General features: G+C 49.8%; 1 protein-coding gene and 1 long non-coding RNA gene across 5 annotated transcripts in view; both read left to right on the forward strand.

The window, feature by feature from the left end:
• The first annotated feature begins 1,842 nt into the window (after positions 1 to 1,842).
• Positions 1,843 to 5,521, forward strand: MYF5 (myogenic factor 5). Of its 2 annotated transcripts, XM_019491400.2 has the most exons (3): positions 1,843 to 2,419; positions 2,594 to 2,675; positions 2,772 to 5,521. In XM_019491400.2, the coding sequence occupies exons 1-3, from the start codon at positions 1,934 to 1,936 to the stop codon at positions 2,936 to 2,938; spliced, it is 735 nt and encodes a 244-aa protein (XP_019346945.2). In that variant the 5' UTR covers positions 1,843 to 1,933; the 3' UTR covers positions 2,939 to 5,521. The 2 variants fall into 2 exon arrangements, with proteins under 2 accessions (XP_019346945.2, XP_059582110.1); XM_059726127.1 differs by having other exon boundaries at positions 2,594 to 5,521.
• Positions 5,522 to 6,564: 1,043 nt separating this feature from the next.
• The window catches only part of LOC109284747 (uncharacterized), a 96,691-nt gene continuing 83,243 nt past the window's right edge, over positions 6,565 to 20,012 (forward strand). Inside the window, exon 1 of one of the 3 annotated variants that reach the window (XR_002092314.2) lies at positions 6,565 to 6,863. This is a non-coding gene — a long non-coding RNA (uncharacterized LOC109284747). The remainder of the gene's footprint in view (positions 6,864 to 20,012) is intronic. The other 2 variants (XR_009461627.1, XR_002092313.2) reach the window with 2 other exon arrangements.

Genomic DNA, 20,012 nt, shown 5'->3' on the forward strand with positions numbered 1-20,012 from the left:
GGCTCAGGGGCGATCTGGTGGCCACCTAGAAGTGTATCCGGGGTGCTCACCAGGATCTGGGGGAACGTTTGTTCACCAGAGCACCCCAAGGGATGATGAGGTCGAACAGTTATAAACTACTGCAAGACTGTTTCAGGCTGGACATAAGGAAGAACTTTTTTACTGTCCGAGCCCCCAAGGTCTGAAATAGACTGCCGCGGGAGGCGGTTCAAGCACCCCCTTCGAATGCCTTCAAGGCACATTTGGATGTTTATCTTGCTGGGATCCTATGATCCCTGCTGACTTCCTGCCCCTGGGGCAGCTCCCTCCGGGTCCCTTCCAGCCCCTATGAAATCCTTGAAATATCACATCTACCCAAATAATTGGAAAAATTGTTCTTTGCAAAGTTATTTAGTTGGTCTAATAAAAGATATCACATCTACCCAAACAACTTTGCAAAGAACAATTTTTCCAACTATTTAATTGGTCTAATACAAGATATCACGTCTACCCAAAGAACCTTGTCTGCCTGGATCAAGAAGTATACCGGTTGTAGCCGTGTTGGTCTAAGGACATAGGCAGACAAGGTTCTTTGAATAAATCCAATACTACACCAACTAAAATAGTTGGAAAAACTCTTCTTTGCAAGCTTTCGGGTACAAATACCCTTGGTCAGGAGGAGGAAGCGTCAGGCTGGATCAAGAAGGGAACTTGTAAAGTCAGCTTCTCCTGGAGAAAGGTTAGGAAAAAAAAGAAAAAGCCTCTCTGAGTGCACAGAATAACTGGCCCAGCCTCTGAATGGCTGAGTCCGTTGAGCTTAACCCAAGCCCCACATTTTTTTTTCTCCTGAAACTCCGAAAGCATCTGAATCTAGCCAAGGGGTTCTTTAAATGCCTGTTAAATGGCTTCATTACCAGCCTAATGACCCCCTCCCAGCCTCAGTGATCTGCTGCTAGGTCTTTGGAAGGCTTTTGTCACCGACTTGTGTAAAGTTACTCAGGGCTCGTGGGGGTTAGAAATCTTACACTTCCAGGAGGGGGTGGCTGCCCTGGCAGCTGGGACGCATCTGTAACGGTACAAGTTTGCCTGAAAGCAGAAAATTAGCCGGCCCAGAGCAGGGCTCTACAGTCGCGTCTCCGGCAGCATCAGGTCATCCCAGGGAGAGGCCGGGAGAGTGGAGGAGCAGAGGTTTTTTTTTCCTTCGGCAAACAGATACAGTCTCCTTCTGTGAGTACCTCATCAGGGACCACTAACAGCCCACCGCTACCTGGCATGCTTTTCTCCCTCGCATTAACACATCATGTCTCTGCTCTATTGAATTGTTTTCTTCTTCTAGTCCTTTTTCTTCTTTTTTTACAGCTGTGTTTGTCAAATCATTGAATCAAGGGGCAGTGCGTCCCAGGGCAAGATCACAAGCGGCTTCCAGCTGGAAGCACCGGCTGCCTTGTAAAACGGGCTAAAGCCATTCCCCACGTGTTGCAGGGCCGGGGGCGCTGCCCTGACTTCTCCCCGGGACAGCACAGAGGAGGACTCCAACGGGGAGTGCATGGTGGGTGGGTGGGATGGAACCCTCTTTCTCTTTTCACACGAAATTGTACATCTCCGTGATTTCGATCCCCTACCCCCCCAAGCTTTTGATTTATTTTTTTTTAATCCGTCCATTTTGTATTTATTTTTTTAAAGCCAGGCTTCTGGGGTGCGATGAGCCGCTCCGCCGGCGCGGGGTGGAGGAGCTGTCTCCCGGGGAGAAGTGTGTGTGCGGGGAGGGGGCTTGCCCAGGCAGCCCCAGGAGGGGATGTGATGGGACGTGCTAGCCGAGCGGACCAGCCCCCCACAACCGCTGTATATAAGGAGCCAGAGGACATTGCCTCCGGCCACTAATAACTGCCCAGGGGAAGCGCGGGTGCGTGCCCCCAGCCGCACTCCCCAGCCCTCTTTCTCCTCTGCTGCTAGGATGGAGGTGATGGACGCCTGCCAGTTTTCTCCATCCGAGTTCTTCTACGACAGCTCCTGCCTCTCCTCCCCCGAGCGGGGCTTGGCCGAGGGCCTGGAGCACAGGGTGTCCTCCTCGGGAGCCCGCCCACGAGCCCCTCCGGGCTCCGATGAGGACGAGCACGTCCGAGCCCCCACGGGCCACCACCAAGCCGGCCACTGCCTCCTGTGGGCTTGCAAAGCCTGCAAAAGGAAGTCCACGACCACGGACAGGAGGAAGGCCGCCACCATGAGGGAGAGGAGGAGGCTGAAGAAAGTCAACCAGGCTTTCGAGACCCTCAAGAGGTGCACCACGGCCAACCCCAACCAGCGCCTGCCCAAGGTGGAGATCCTGCGCAACGCCATCCGCTACATCGAGAGCCTCCAGGACCTGCTGCGGGAGCACGTCCACAGCTACTACGGCCGCTCCGAGCCCGCCAGCCCCGCGTCCCCCTGCTCGGACGGCATGGTAAGAGGGGCGGGGGGCGGCTCAGGGGGGCTCAGGGGGGCCCTGGGGACCTCCATGCCCGCCGCCGAGGTGTTGCAGAGCCCAGGCCTGGCGGCGAGGGCCCGGCGCTGAGCAGGGGCTGCCCTAGCCCAGCTCCCTCCGAGCCGCGGCACTGCCCTGTCCGCTCGCCCGCAGGCCGAGTGCGGCAGCCCCGCCTGGGCCAGGAGGAGCCGCAGCTTCGACGCCGTCGCCCTGCACTGCGCCGCGGAGCACCCGGGTAAGGCCGGCCCCGGAGCGCGCTGCCCCCGGGGGGGGGGTTGGGGGGTTTCCGTGCCCCTCCCGGTGACCGCTGTGCTGCTTGCTCTCGCCGCAGTCTGCCCCGCGGGCCGAGGCGCCGCCCCGTCCAGCCTGGCCTGCCTCTCCAGCATCGTGGACCGCATCTCGTGCCCCGGGGCCGCCGCCGCCCCCCGCTCGCCGCCCGCCGGCCTGGACTCGCAGCCGGGCACCCCGCGGCCCAGACTCCTCTACCACGTGCTCTGAGCGCCCCGCGCCGCCGCCGCCGCCGCCGCGCTCACGTCGCAGGCCCGGGGCTCGCCCCGCCCCTGCCTCGCTCCGCCCGGCCGGAGCCCGGCCCTGGGCTCGGGCGTGCTCTGCCGCCCTGCGGGCCTGTGGTCAGCGCCTCCCGGCACCTCCCGGCGCTCTGAGTTCCTTGGGTTTGCGCTGCTGTGTAATCTGGGGACTTGGCTTGGTCCACACGCACACACATACACGCATACATACATATATGTATATGTCCACAGACTTACATGCACACGCATACATACATATGTACACACAAGCACGAATATACATACATGTACATGCACACGCATACATACACATTGGCAACGCATAGGGAGTGCAGGCAGGTGCATGTGCAGCCCCGAGGAAAGCACTGCTGATGCTGCTGCATGGTCACTGCTGGCCACCCCCTCCCGGCTTCTCTACCAGCAGTGTCTGTGGCCGCCTGCAGGAGCTCCCCCCTCGCCGCCACCATGCCCCCACTGCCACCGTCGCCACTGCCTGTGGGCAGTTGCTGTGCCCCCTCAGCCTCTGGGGGGCACGTATCGTTCATGTAAATGCCCACACACATAGGTACACATACATGCACACAGGGTTTGAATTACACTTTGACTCTTTGTCTGCCAAAAAATTGGGCTGCCCTGCCCATCACAATGCCCTAATAAAATTGGAGCCCCCACAAGGTTATGGTTTTCAAACCTTACGGGGGGAGGGGGCGGGTCTTGTCTCCTATGGGGGGACTCAGCCCCACCAAGCTCCCCCATAATTCAAATCCTACATGCACATACACATACATGCACATATACCCTCACACCCACACATACATACATACATACATACATACACACACACAAGCATGAAACAGGCAGTTGCAAAAGGGAGTTCCCTGCAGTACTTCCACTGCAATGCTGCTGGTCTTAGATGTTCAGAGGTGGCATGCCTTTCTGAGCATTTCTTCCTGGTTAAAACACAGGCTCTTCAGCTTTTTGCAACAGTTAGGGGCTGGGGAACCACTCCCCAAGTGACTTGAGAGGCTGTCTTCCTCCAGCAGCTCAAGCAGACAGCGAGCAGGAAGCAGTGTTGTCTAACAGCACTCTGTATTTTTGCTAGTCCCTCTAGGGGGGTGCATTTTGTTCTAAACACCTCAGCATCCCCCTGGGTTGTCTCAAAAACAAAGTGTCAAAAGCTGAAAGCACGTTTGATTCCAGTGCTGTGCTGAAGTCCCTGCTCCCAATAAAACATGTTATCCCAGAAGAACTTGGCTGCTTTCCTTTGCTTGGCTGCCTTTAGTGCTGGTAGGAGTCCCTTGTATTTACCATGAGACTAAGTTTCTGGTCTCCTGCACAAATCAGCACGTTGGTTACAGATTAAAGTTTGTAATGTCTTTGTTCCTGCAAAGACTTAGCCACATGCTTAACAGCTAAGTGCTCAAGGCAAGTGAGGCTACTCACGAGCTCCACCTGTGGCTTCTGCATGCAGTTTTGCAGGATCAGGACAAAGGCCCGAGGGCTCAGAGATCCCATATGTGTGTGGCCCCAGTAACTTCCATGGTACAGATTTGTAGGGTCAGGCAAGCCAATAGTTTAGACCCACTCCCATTGGCAGGCTTTTCATTGCTTTCAGGGACTGGCTCTACAACCCTACAGTCCTTATCCTGACAGAGCCCTCCCCTACTTCTGTGGGGTTGTGGACTGATTGGAGGCTATCATATTTGGACCTGAAGTGATTCAGCAAACTGATCATGCAAATCAAGTGCAGGTTTTGGTTTTAGCACAGCCCCGTAGAACTCTACTCTCGGCCACATGACGGGTGTCACAGAGTAGACCTTGGCCAAGCGAATAAGAACAAGCTGTAAACCATGTCTTCTTTCACGTACCTCCAGAGTACATTTAGCAATACTCATGCCATTAGTAATGTCTATTGATTATTATTATTACTACCATACTAGTAGTGCATTTCAACAAGTCAATGATTGAAAAATAATTTGTTTTTAACAAATACCTTTCATTCTCTATGTCACTTTATCCATCATTCCCCACCATGAAATGTGGCCAGGCACAAGGAATAACCCAAGAGCTATTATCCAATTCAGAAAGGAGAGAGGGGTGCCTTCACTAGATCTCTGGAACTACCCAAGAGGACAGAGGGTGTAACAGACCTCCTGGTGGGGAGGTGAGCAAGCTTCCCTAGCATGGGATGAAGGCTGCATCTGTTGCACTCATGTCCTTGTCAACCATGGGTGGCCTGGAGGACTGGGATTGAGAGCGTTTCACCGCTAAGCCTTTGGGCTTGTAGTGAATGACACCAAACTTTGGCGGCCTCTCTAGAATGAGCTGATGTGCTCACTCTATTTCCTCCTGAGACATGGTCTTCCTACAAACAACAATTGGCTGTTGCAGAGCAGAGGATGAGGAGTATATGTGCACAGAGTCTGGTTCCCATCAAAACAAGTCAAGTTGCAATTTGTGAAGCCCCAGGCATACAAGGGACACAATCTAAAACCACTGATGACCAGGAGGTAAGTTATCAGGGTCAACACTGATAGGAATTGTGGAGATGGCTGCACCACTGGCTAGAGCAGGGCCAGGAAGTTATTTCGGGTGGAGGGCCACCTACTGAGTTTTGGCAAGCCATCGAGGGCCACATGACTGGCAGCCAGGGGCAGATAAATATTCAATTTCTAAATTTTTTAGGAGCCCTGAGGGCCAGATAGAATGGCCTGGCAGGCCGCATCCAGCCCGCAGGCCACGTTTTGCCTACCTCTGGGCTAGGGCATGATCCCACACGTGCTCTGTGCACTGAAGGCAAGTGAAATTTATGCAGTCTTGGGCTCTTGACCATGAGATAAACCACTCCTCTGTCAATTTGGGCATCCTCCACTGAGGATAAAGGGTATGTGTGTTTGGGGAGGAGGAGTTGGGAGGGAGTTGTGATATTTAATTAGGATTAAGGTGGGCTCTGGTTCCAAAACAAGAACGTCCATACTTAAGAGTATTTTCGAAATAGCTTTTCACATTGTTTCCATTGATGAATAAGCCCTAAGTAATCATTAAAGTGCTTTGAAAGGAGTTACAGCACTACAAATCATTATTACATGGGAATGTCACTGCAAGCATGCCAAAGGCTACAGGTTTGTTTTAATGTAAATTCTCTTGCACTTTCTGGGTGCTATCACATTCAGCGCCTCCGGAAAAAAAGAAAAGAATAAAGTCCGTGTTTTTATCCACCAGTGGCTTGTGCACATGGATGTGTGAAAATCCACCCACTCACCCAGGTATATGATTTGCAGTATAGTTCATTCTTCTTGACTTACAGAGCAACCAATATGAAAAGCTATACCAGAGACTTTGCTACCATTCTATGTCTAATGCAAGCCCAGGCCTTTGAATGATAATTAGGAATCTGCTGAGCTGTAGGACATGCCCATTTCATTCTGCACTGTATTGACCTTGGCAAGCGACCTTCTTTCAAGTATGCAGTGCCACACTGACAAATCACATGTCTGTAATATACACCCCTGTTTGGCTAACAGGCATTTTCAGAGTTACAACAGAGGTCAGTACCTTTGAGAACAAGCTCTTTGGTTAATGAACACATGAAAGTATGCCATCTGCTATATATTGGTTGATCTCCCCTCAGCTGCGGCATCTTATGTGACAACCCAGGGGTTATTCTCTACAGTGAAGGAGATCCAGAGGTGGATTTATGGGATCTGTGAGCAATACTGTTTACAACCCACTGTTAAGAAAGAGAGCCAGCCACCATTTGTGAAGTTCCCCCCTCTCGCTGGGGGAGGGCGTTGGACGGAGTGTAACATTACTGCTACCCCAGGAGTCGGGTTGTCAAGGTCAAATTCTGAGCATTCACACAGCGGAGGAGATGAAAGGAAGGATTTAGACTCCAGGTAAGATCACACCGCCAAATTCCCGCTGATTTATATAAGGCTACTCCTGCAGCCTGGGGGGAGCAAAGGATGCTGTGGAAAGCAGCACTCCCCCTTTTGGCAGCCATATCACTGCACAGCTCCTAACCACCTATCTCCCTGCAGAAGCCCAGTGGCTTCCAGTGCTTTCCTTTGAGCTCAGGTGTGGGAAATATCACCATTTCAGCAAACAAACCACAGGAGCACCCCAAAAAGCACACTGTATCCCTGGCTGTTCAGGACCTTCCTCTGGTGGGCCTTTTATAAGCAGCGAGTAACACTGTAGTTTGTTTCAGTTGGGTTCTGAAATACTGCATCCCCATCAGCTCACTTTGTAGGGATGGGGCTATTTGCTTGCTTGGGAATGTAACAGACCTTTTGTTCTTGCTTTGTGCTTAGGCAAATGAGCAGCTGTGCCTACTGCTCTGTGAATAGCCTCCTCTACCTCCACGACCTTGCAGTAAACCAATCAGATTTTTCCAGTGACTCGCATGCTCTGATGTTAGTTCAGTTGCTAGTGAGGAGTAGATCCAAAACCCTGCTGCAGAAATGATCAAGCTGGTGTATGGAACCTGACGCGCTTGCCCATGTGACAGGACCGGTAATTTCCACTCAGGGGAGCACGAGTTCCAAGCTGTGATAAATCGACAGCTGTGTTTACTGTCCATTTCAAATTGAGATTTCAGATTATAACGGTAAGCAGTTCATTTTGAGGAAGCCCAGCCATGGATACTTTGCCTTTTCTGGTTCAGTGAAATTATTGGTCCTTAAATTGATAGTTTATGGAACATTCTTCTCAGTGGCAGAAAAGCTGCTAGGCTGGTCTTTTGACTTTATTCTAGGAAATTGTTTAAGAGCTGTTTTCTGTTTGTGTGTGTGCGTGTGTGTGTATTTTAGTGAGGAGGGAGTCCTTGTAGTGTCTATTTTAGTGACAGCTTCAAATCCATTTTTATCACAGCCTTTTCATTCAAACACAACTTGCTTAGGCCTTGGCAATTTGGGTTGACACTTTCTATGACTGTATGAAAGCATGATGGGGAGGTAAAAACTTTCACATTTTTTAGTATCTGTTTTTCTCACTGGAAAAAAATCACTCTCCATAGGACTGGGAATAAGTCAGTCCTTAGACATGTTGCTAGATCCTACAGTGAATGTTATATGATTTTGGGTCTTCCAAGGCTTTGGGTTGCTGAACAGCAAAATTAAGAACAATAGATAATGTGCATGTGAGCTGAAAGATATTTTTGTGAGCGATGATAACTTGGGTGGAAAACATGCTGACTTTATTCCTTCATAACTTCAAAAGTAATGAAATGATTTTCCAGAAACCAGATTGATTGTTAGGTCTTAAGGGGCGTGGCTACATGAGACGTGTTAAAACGCATTAGCCTGATTTAATGCACATTACAGGTACATGTCTACATGTGCGCACCCTTAATGCATATTGAAAATGGTGAAATTAAGCTAATTGTGCCTACATTTGATACCCGTAAATGTAGGTATCAAAGTCAGGTGCAATTATTTAAAGTGCATGCACATGTAGACACAACCTGGCACTAACTTTAGTGCCAGGTCTGCCCAGCTGCTAGGATCACATGGCAGGGCTGCAGGGTCTTGGCACTAACTTTAGTGCCAAGTCTTTGCACGTGTAGACACATGCCAAAAATGGCTTAATGCATATTAGCCTAATGTACATTGACTTTAGTTGTGCTTAAATGCACATGTAGATGCACCCAAGGAGACCACAAGTGTGTTTTGCCTAGTTCAGTGGTTCTATGGCATTCTTTCATTTCACAGGGTGGAGTGTTTCACCTTTCTGTTTCACAGTGTGCAAAGCAGATCACTATGAATCACTCTTAAGGACTGCTTTAAGGCAATCTAAAGTTCTAGATCAGTGGTTCTCAACCTTTTTTGTACAAGGACCCATTTGTAAACATCGATGGCCAGTCCCGACCCAGTGCCCCTCAATTTGGCCTGCTGCCCCCACCAGCCCTAAGCAGGAAAAGCCCCAGTTTCCCAAGTTTTTTTCTTTAAAGGAAAATTCATTTTTAAAGTTTGTTCAATACCCTTTCATATATTCTTGCGACCCACTTTTGGGTCACAATCCACGGGTTGAGAAATGTTTCTCTAGATGCCACACAGCATAAAGCAGGGGCAGCTAACCTGCGGCATGGGTGCCACAAGTAGCACAGGCAGCCTGTGTATGTTGCACACCACAAATTGGGGAGGTGACAAGCAGCAGAGCAGCAGATAAAGCAGGAAGCAGAAAGCAAAGCAAAACATCAGACAGGAAGCAAAGGGAAGGGGAGCAGAAAGCAGAGCAGAAGATGGGGCAGGGGAAGATTAAAGTGACACTTGAAAAGAGTGTAGGGCTAATCTGTGGCTCACCTGCCAAAAATGTTGGCTTCCACTGGCATAAGGCATTGTGGAATTGAGAGAGACAAGGGCAATAGCATGAGGACCCTTCACCCCGTTAGTACCAGGGTCTCCCATGCCCTCTCCTTCCCTTCCCCCCATTAGTAGGAGGCACCTGTCTGAATGAGTTGGGTTTCTTGAGCTCCTTTTCTTCCATACAACATCTTCTGTTGAGGTGATGTTGATGCAATCAAGCAGAGCAGCAGCACTGGGAATTTCTTGTCCCCACCCCCTATATATGATATGGGTGCAGTCCATACTTTACAGACTTATAATTGTCTGCATGCTCAGGTAGATGAAAGCTGTATCTGTTGGTCCAGTTTCTGTATTCAAATCTTGCTTCACTACCACAACTGCTAGGACACATATTTTCTGTTCAAACAGAAACTGAGATTTTGAGGTAGTGGCAAGACTTCAGGAGCTGGAAGGTTGTGCCTTACTGCATCTTTGACTCTCTGGGAAAGGAACACTATTCACATGCTGCTCTGCAGCTTTGGATGTTGTCACCATGTATAATTACCACTTAATCGACAGTGGAAGAGTCAGCCACGAGGTCGTGATTTTAGGGTTCAGGAGTCAGAGAATGCTATTAGTTGCTGGTGTGGCTCCTCTCCAAGGAGGTGGAAGACATGGTTTGAAATCCATGCTCTGCCTAATTTGGAACAAGGACCTGATTACGAGTTCAAGGACATGAGTAATTGGGTAGTTATGTGCATGTCACTTGGACAGTAGCATAACTAGGGGTAGGCAAGCAGGGGACTAGCTTCAAGTGCCAATGTAGAGGGAGTACCAGAATGGTGGCCCCTGGGGTCACCACACTGCTACAGCACCAGCCTCTGAGAAGCTTGTACCAGTGCGGCAGTAGCAGCAGCAGTAGCAGTGGCAGCCTCTACTTGAGGAGGTAAGTGCTCAGTACCTTCTTCTTCCGACAGTTCTCCAGCACTCAGCATCCCCTCACATCCCCAGCTCAGGTGCCAGAAGTCTACATTATGCCTCTGCACCTAGAGAAACTTAGGTTCTTTAGTGACTTGACTTGTGGAAACTTATACACCTATGACTTGGGCAACTGGCTTGTAGGAAGGGATTTACATATTTGAGCTAGGTGACTATGTTCCATACACAATGCATGGACAGAGTTGGGCAGACAGGAATGAGATTCACAGTGGCTAGCGCACTTAGTGGGTGCCTTATCAATGCAAGAAAAAGAAGTGTCTGAAATCCTGCCTGTCTCAGCCCTAAGTCTGTGGGCCATATATTGTTGACCGGTTGCACATCATAGGCTTAAAACATAATCTACCCTTACATGTCATGTGCTGCATAGCAGAGAAAAAAGGAATGTTGTGGCTGTAGAGTGGGTGCATCAAAGCCTTTGCCTTATTTGCCAAAACTGGTGGTTATGTGGATGCTTGGGAGTTCAGTGTAGTATCTTGGAAATACAGTTTAAGAGATGAGCAATGCTATTTCCATATTTGATTGCTGGAAATATAATCTAGTTATCCTCTGATTCAGGGAAAGTTACTGACCTTTTAAATGAGAATGTGTGTTGGGATTGCTGTTTGGAGACAGAAGGGTAAGTAATGCAGTGGGAGAGCGGTCACAAGGCTCTGTAACAGACTGCTCAGCCAGAGGAACTGCGGCTGAAGGTACCAGGAAAGAGTTTGGTGACTCTGAGTGAAATCCACATGCTAAGCTTGAAGAAAAAGAGGAACTGTAAGCAAGCAAAAGCAGGGACAACTGTACCCTACCAGAGCCCAAAATGTACATTTTTAACAGAAAACAAATTTCTTACACATCTATCACATGGATAAAATTCAATAGTGGCTGGACTTTGAAATGTGAAACTCCAATGAGTAATATTTAGTTTACTATGTTACCAACAACTTAATTCTCAAATAAACATAGGGATAGATGAAAATGTGCTGATATATGTGATCCAAAAAGAAAATGACCTAGGATTTCCTGGAGCTTTAGTCTTATCAGCATAGAGATGGGAAACCCAAGTTGTAACTGGTGGAAAAAATCATCCCGTGAAGAGGATGCTTCATAAGTGTCCTATCATCAGCATACTCAAACACTAGATATGGAGTAGGACTGGGGAGACTTACTTCAACTCAGATTTGCTTCAAGCACTGTAATAGCACGTGTACACCTTGCATTTTACCTAGGGACTTTTTTCAAGCAAAATCCTAAAGTCCTTATTCAGGAAGAGCTAAGTTCCATATAAGTATTTTTGTGGTACAATTGTTAGACAAAGATTGTGTGTGTTTGGTTTTTAAAGAGAATTCTAGAACCACATCTGACAGGTTTCTCTTATTTAATATATACCCTACTTCAGTACACACTCAGGAGTTTAGTCCCTGAAAACTGGCACTATTAACGTACACGGGTTCCATTTACTAAGAAGATTCTGGATGTTGAGGAGGCTTTATTTTTTTGTGTCTTGTCTTGTTTTAAAAGATTACTCAGTTCAGTGATGCCTTATTCCATCACTTGACTGTTGCAAAAGAAATATTTCTATTTTTATTACTGACATATATTCCCTGCAATCTTTTGGTGCGTAAACAAGGCTCATTATTGTGCAATGGTAAATGACAAAGTTTATATATGAATGCATGGGTAAAGCCTACATTATCCGTTGTAGTTTAATATATCTATTTTCACATTCACTCTTTTCTCATTTAAAGCACACATAGCATAGCTGGGTTTACAGAGCCAAAACTTTTATGCCTTCTGCAACTCCACTGATCTCTCTGAACTGGCATCTGAAACAAATTTGGCCCGTAATGTCCAAATTATGATTACAATATGTTAACTTTCTCATGCTTCAGAAACGGACTGTTTATATGCCAAGCAGTAAGATGATATTCATGATGACTGAAGACTGAAGGAAGCTAAAATATCCACAGCTCCAAGGCCTCTGATATCTGGAACTCTTCTGTTCACTTAGAGGGAAAAGGTAACCACTGCCACAAATCCAGCTGGAGGTGTGCGTCTCGGTCACACAGCTTCTCAATCTCAGAGGAAATAAGTGCCAGGCCCATAGATTTAGGGACTTCAACACAGAGTCCTTGCACCATGTCACTGGTAGGGCTAAATCTTATTTCACTTCTATGTGCTTACATAGCACTTACAGAGCTGAGCAAGTGCAGTTTTTGGCACTTAAAGAGAGATAGGAATATTTTATTTCTACTTGCATAGCTACAATCACACTACACACCCCTCTGAGCATGCTTAGAAAGCATCACAATGTCTCTGCTGGTTCTGGAGTGGAACACAACTGCCCAGGTATGTATGTAATGTCATGTGAATGGATTGGGTTTCTGTACTGAATAGGCAGGGGTTCTAGTTCTGGTTCTGGACCCGGCTTCTTCCAGGACTGAAACTATATAGCATTGCTTTTTATCCAACATGATGGTTGGGTCCAACATGGTACAGAAAATCCACTGGGGTGTATGGGGCTCTCTCCTAAACAGTATCCATTTTAGTGAACCACACTCCTTTTAGCTCTCCCTCTTCCTTTTTCTACATATTGGGTGCACCTACATATTGGGTGTGCTACAGCGACGTAGCAACAAGCTACAGCAATGTAACATCACTATAGAGACATAACTCATCCCTATGGTGATGTAGCATCAGTGGGCATGAACCATGATGCCGATGCTTTTGCGCAGTAGGGTTGGAAATGACCCGTGCGCCACTGGGACTGCACAGTAATGGCAGTTACTGCGCAGTCAAATGCTAACACAATGACTAAATGACTGCACAGTAACAACTGCACAGTTGGGCACACAGGTAGGTGCACCCATCCTTCCTCTAAGCTGTCCACTGAGCCCTTCAAGAGTGGGGGTTAGAGTCTGGTTTGGGAAATACCTAACCATAGCAAACGCTCTCCTGGGAAGTGGGATATGCTGGGTGTGTCTACATGTGAATTTGATACAGGACCAATTTACTTGTGAGTAAATTACTTCCAAGTAAATGCTCCCGGGCAGCTGTCTACGTGTGCAGGGACCTGGGAGCAGATTTGCTGCTCCCACCAGCAAACTGCACCCACTTCCTGCAACAAGGCCTCTGCCACCACCAGGGGGACCTGGAGACTCCAGCTGCATCTGTCTGCAGCTGGAGGCCATCTTTAAAAGGCACCCCTGCACGCTGGTTAGCTGTGTTCCTGGCCAAGAGCTGTGTGCACAGCATGGGGGCAGCAGGCGGCAGCTCTCACACCACAGCCTCTGCCTCTCCGCATCATGGTTGCTGCTGACACCCAGCTCTCCATGCTCCTGCTGATCACCACGCTGGCCCTGCTCACCCACTGCGTTGACCAGTCTGTGGCCAGCCCATGGCCATCTGGGCCCTGCTGACTGCCTCACGCCGGGCCTTACCGTGCCAACCCAGGCCTGCTGCCACCATGCACCTGTCACCTGGATCCTGGCTGGACCCCGGCAGGAAGGCCAATGACACTCTCCAGGATGCCACTGCTGGGGCTGCCCTCACCCTCCTGGCCCTCCAGCCCTGCTACCTCTGGTGGCTCCACATTGTCCCGCACACCTAGGATGAGGAGCAGTGGCTGGAGGTGTTCCACATGACCTGAGCCACCTTCCAGGACCTCCAGGAGCAGCTCTGCCCACACCTGGAGTGGCAGGACACCAATGCATGGCCACCCTTCCCCATGTCCACCTGGCTGGCCATTGCCCTGCTCAAGCTGGCCACGCCTGTCAGCCTCTATGTGGGCCACCTCTTAGGCATGGGCAAGACCACTACCAGGGAGGCTGTCCTGGAGGTGTGTGGTGCCCTCCAGGGGTGCCCTCCATGTGTGCATGACCCACTGGTGCTGTTGGGGTTCCATGCCCCCTGGATGGGACTCATCCTCATCACCTGCCTGCCCCACAGTGACTATCCCTACTGCAACCAGAGAAGCTTTCACTCCGTTGTGCTGCAGGCCATCATCAACCACTGTGGCACTTTCACCAACGTGAGTGTCAGCTGGGCCCGCATCTTCTGGAACTCTGCCCTGCTAGCCTTGGTGCGGAGCAACTGCTTCACATTGGGGATGCTGGACCTGCAGCAGGACACTGCGGTGGTCCCACCCCTCCTCATCAGGGACCCTGCCTACCCATTCTTGCCCTGGCTCATGCAGCTCTACACCAGCCAGCTGGACCCCTGCCAGGCACACTTCAACTGGTGCCTGAGCCAGACCTGCATACTGGTAGAGTGCACCTTTGGCTGCCTCAAGGGTCAAATGGTAAAGCAGCCACCTCCTCAGGTTCGCTGAGGACAACATCCCTCAGGTCACCATCACAGCTTGCATCTGTGAGGACCAGGGAGAGCTCTTCCATAAGGCCTGGCTAGAGGAGGTGTGACAAGGTAGAGGATGCCTGGCAGTGGGAGCACCACCTGTGATGGCAGCAACAACAGCAGCCCCCCCTGCCGAGGCCCCAGGCAAGTCACACACTTGCCCCTGGGGGCCAGGGAACTGGGTGTGAGAGGCACTGGCTGACCACCTCCTTCTGCACTCCCCACTGTAGCCCATTTGGACAGCCACCCATGGACCCCCGCCCCACTGCCCACCCCAGCACCACACTCACTGTGGACAGTTCTCAGAAAAAAACACCTAATTGCCCTCATAGGAAAGAGACCCCACCACCTCTCACTCTTCCTAACACCAGTGTCTGCTCCCCCCCCCCCCCAACACCAGAGCCCCTCTACTATCCACCAACAATATGCAACCTATGCAACTTATTTACAATGTGGTGTGTCTGTGTGCCCTCCTGGGATGGGTGCCTGTAGGGTGGAGGTGCCTAGGTGGCAGAGCCTGGGGACAGGCAGCCAGCACCCCAGCCTCTGGCTGTGCCCCTGTGGGCGTGCATGCCACAGCTAGTCTGGTGGCTGGGGAGCTTGTCCAGGGGTGACGGTGGTCGCTGGTCCCCTATCATGGGTGCCTCCCCCTCTGGCAGCCAGTGGCCAGAGCAAGCAGGGCCAGCACGTGGTCTTGGCTCCACTGCAGGCAGCTTCTGCCCTGCATCTGCCCGGGTAATTAGTGGGTTTGGCCTGGGTTGGGGGCTGAGGCAGGGGCTCCTGGCTGGTGGAGATGGTGCTGTACCCCCACCCAGGCCCACAAAGGGGCTTGCTGTTGAGCAGCAGGTGGCTGCCAGGGGTCAGGTTGGGCTGGGGTCAGGGGCAGGGCAGCAGGCAATGTGAAGGTGACCACCAGGGCCAGGACACTGTCCAGCACCTGGTGGTCCTCCATGGCTTGCACTGCCATGGCCACAACTGCCCCCTGCTCCCATAGGTCCTCCATGTGCTCACACTCTAGGGCCAGGAGCTGCACCCTGAACTCTTGGTCCACCTGGTCCTGTGCCTCCTTGCACCAGTCCCATGCCTCCTCATGCCAGTCCCACATGTCCTTGTGGGTGACATCCTCTATTCACCACCTGTCCTGTTGGGCAATGTCCTCTGTCTGCCATGTCCATGCATCCACCTGCTGGTCCTCTGTAGCTGTTTCCAGGTGGCCCAGGAGGAAGGTCCAATCCTGGGTCCTCCTCCTGCAGAGCTGGCACATCTGCAGGGCCCTGGCTGTTGGCAGCGGTGACACTGAGGACACATCCTGGCTCCCAACTGTGGCCTCTCCCCTGTGTGTAGCTGGAGGGCCTGCAGAGCCATGAGAAAGAAGCTGTTTTTAAATGTCTGCAATATTTCTGAGATAAGATGCTCTGTACCAGGGGCTGTATGGTGCCTGGCCTCAGATCAAGGGTCAGGCATGCACAGGGGACCATGGTATGTCAGCTGGGCAGGCCCAGGCCCAGGCCCAGGTGGCTGTCAGCCAAGCCCTGAATCCCTGCTCACTCCCTACCATGCCCCCTGGGCTGGCGGGCCACAGGCAGCCTGCCTCCCCAGCCCGTCTCAGGCTGGGACAGACCAGACTCCTGGTAGCACCTGCTGCCATGGCTCCAGACCCTGCTTCCTCCCCTTCTCCTCCTGCAGGCCAGCCTGTCTCCTGTGCTGCCACCTAACCCATGATGCCAGGGTTTAGGGTGTGTGGGGCTCCCAAACAACTGGAACAAGGAGCTGCCTCCGTCCCCATTCTCCCCACAGGGGACCTCTCTGGGGAGGCTCTCTGGGGCAAGCTCCCCCTCCCTCTGCAGCAGCGCTGCACCCCAAACATGCCCCTGCTGTGTGTGTCCTGGGCGCTGCATGAGGAGCTGTTTGCATGGACCGAGGTGTGCCCGACCCACTATACCTTGCTGCTGCTGGTCACCATGGTGCCCTGCACACACCTACAAACCTGGCACAGTTCCCAGAGCTTTGACAGTGCAGGGAGCAAGCCCAGGCTGCCCTGCAACCTCCACCGCCACCTGGAGGGCTACCTGTGGCTGAGACACACATCCCTGCCCCTGGCAGCTGAGGAGGAGGACATTGCTGCCGGCATTGTCACATTCCTCAGCATGTGAGAGACTGTGCCCACCTAGCTGTGGGGGCACTGGTTGTTCAATAAAGTTTTGCACTACCCTCTGCCTCCCTGCATGCTCTGAGGGGGACAGGGGAATGAGGGAGCCCATTTCAGAAGCAGCATTGATTGTGTTACTGCAGGCACTTTTTTCCAATGCCTGCAGCATTGCTAAAGGCTTCCAATGCTCACTAGAAAAGTTAGAGGAAATGCTTCTTCTTTGGTGTGTCTCCAGTCCAACCTTTCTATATGGGCTGTTCCCAATATTCTGCACAGATCACTGCTTCTGGTGTTGGTGTTGCCAGATTTTGTGGGGTGCATCTCAGGTCCATGATTTGCTTCTCCTGACAAACACACTGTTTGGTTGCATAGATTTCATGAGAAAGTTGCATCTGCCGAGACCAACTCCCAGTCTGTTCAGGCACCGCCATGTATACCATTTGTAGTTGGCACTGGATGCCAAACCCTCACTGCAGGTAATTCCTCACCGGCTCCATTCAACAGCTTTGTTGTCTAGTTCCTCCCATTCTTTTTGCCAGAGGGTAGTTCTGGCTGATTTTGGCGATGTGGCTGATGGTGTGATACAGGACAGAAAGCTCCATGAGATGACGGTGCACTGGTTGATGTTTATATAGCAGGTGGCAGCTGCTTGATTTGTACTTGCCAGTCAATGTCACCTGCTACTTGCCTCCTGCTGTAAGAGGGTGCTATGCCAGATATTGCATATAATCAGGGAACGGGGGTAGGTTTTAGGCAGCCTGTTATAATTCTACATGTATCATTTAGGGCACTGTCAATACAATATGCTTCTGGGGTGCAAGATAGATACCGCCCAACAATGCAACTACTGGAGGCTTATCTCCTAGAAGGCCAAATCTACCAACCACTCCAAACACCAACCAGAGGAAATGCTTTTAATAGAGTATAGTAGTCAATGGATGAGCTTCTGCTTGCCACCTTAGATAAATAGCCCTATTTGACTCTCTGACCTTGAAAGCAACCCCAGAAAGAGCTCCTGGGCTACAACTACACACAGCTTTCATTGTCTACATTACTTAAATCACATGGCTTTTAAAATATTTTGCTAAGATTTTTATTATTGTTATTTTGTGCAGTGAATGCTCCTAGCCACTATTCTTGCTTGCTTTTTAAAAAACAAAACAAAACAAAACATAGTTTCAAACCTAGGTGGAGTCTGATCTAAAAGATTTGCTGCATTTTATTAACGTTAGGATAGCACAGGGTAGTTGCATTTACCTGTTACAGTCTTGATAGCTTGGCCAACAAGTTTTTTTGGTAACAGTACAACATGAAACTTGCTGAGCTGCAAGACCAGAGCTGTGCTGTGGAGCAAACTCTTCCTAAGTGTCTACATATGTAAGTAGATGTGTACTGTGCATAAGAAAAGCATAGTTTGAACTATTTGACATTTGCTTTTCAAAACACACAGGGTTCTCATCCTCTAGGACAGGGGTTGACTATCTATGGCCCACAGGTTGGATCCAGCCTATGGCTGTGGGGCTTCAGCAGCATTTGGTGGGGGATGCCTTCTGTGGGTGTTCTCCTCATGCTTCTGTGGGAGCAAATGCTGGCTGTGGGTGCTTTCCATGTACTGCCAGGGAGACAAGTGGCAGTGGCAGGGTCCTAGCACCTACCTTCCTGTCACTGACCCAAGGTGTATCCTTTCTGTCCTGCACCCAGAAAAGGTGGCCTATTCCTGCTCTGGGATAATTGTGTCTTCTACTAAATCATTTTGGTCTCATACATCCCAGAAAGGTTCATACCACTCCCAGGGATTATATCTCTTGGAACTCTCTCTCTGGATAATGTGACAATTAAGCTTTGGCTTTATAATACCAAAGTAAAGTTTTTTAGGGGCATGATTTTGAATAGTTCTGTGCATAGTAGACTGGGCCCTCATTTAGACTTGGGAGCCAGGGAAGCACCACTGGATTCAGTTTGGCACTGTCACTCTCAGATTCTGTTAAACAAACCGAACCAGTTGTTAGTGAAGAAAAAACCCCCAACCCAACATTTGTGCTGCAGCCACATGTGACACAGATGTCATAGCCTGAAGAATATGTTTCAGAAGAGAATCACTGATCCAAAAGCAGTGCTATTTAAAAATAGGCCCCAGTCAATGGAATCTGATCACTGAAATTGGCTGGTGTTATCTCTTTATGACTTTAGTAGAGGTATGGTGTTGTCCCTCAGATGGTGAGCAATGACTGATTCTGAAAGGTCCAGTAGAAATCAGTGGGAGCTGAATATCTCCAATTCATTTTCTCCTTTTAAAAGCTGTAGAAATCTTTTATCAGTGAGTTTTTTTCATTTTCTAAGGTTGTGAGATATGGAAACGGTTATTTTTCGAGTATTTGGTTTAACACATCATTATAATACTTGGCTCCCTCTAGGAAGCTTATCTGAGATGATAAGTCTGCTTGTGAGCTGTTCTGCATTAAGTTCAATGGGAGATTAACCAGAAAAGAGGATGTGGTCTCAATTTTTTAAAAGCACTTTCAGAATTAAGTGCCAGATTTTAAAAATTGTTTGGGTGCCTAAATAAGCAGATGGCTACCCTTTAGGGTTTTAAAACATATCCTTGTGGTTAAGTTTCCTTTAAGTCAATTGGATTATTTAAAACATTGAAATTCCTTGGAGTTAAGTGCCTAGATGCTTCTGCAGAGGCTAAGAATCAAGGGCCAAGCCCAAGAAAAGGCATAAGTATGTAATGTCCACTAGGTCCTCTTGATGTGGCCAAGTTCAAACTTGGAGTAAAAAAACTCTCACTCAGCGGTCAATCGCTGTTGCTGGTGGAAAAACCGAAGTGCTGCCAGTGCTTCTCTCAAGGGGGCACGGCCAATCTCAGGGGGTGCACGTGCACCTGCATGCACCCCTACATGTCGCCAGTGATCTACCACTCACTAAATCTCCTTTTGTTCCCTAAAACCTGCCTGTCTACTCATGCCCTGAGCTGCCCCAGACTGAGCAGCTAGGCAACTGCATTTTACCAAATCCCTACTTAGGTCCATAAACTAGAGCAGCATATAAACTTCCTCAGAAACCTGATCCAGTGTGTGTGCTATGGCTGGATTAGATCTCTCTCAAAATGTAATCATAGCACTTTTATTTATAAAATGTGGCTGCCAGAAAAAGAAGTGGGTTTACCTTTTAGACAGTAGCTTTGTGGTCAGGAAGTGGGGGAGTTAAGCTTGATGCCCTCTTCAGTCTGAAGGGCTTCAAACCCTAATCTCCCACTTGTCAGATCATGCCTACTT

The sequence above is a fragment of the Alligator mississippiensis genome, chromosome 4, assembly GCF_030867095.1.
Source record: "Alligator mississippiensis isolate rAllMis1 chromosome 4, rAllMis1, whole genome shotgun sequence".
Classification (NCBI taxonomy): Eukaryota; Metazoa; Chordata; order Crocodylia; family Alligatoridae; genus Alligator; species Alligator mississippiensis.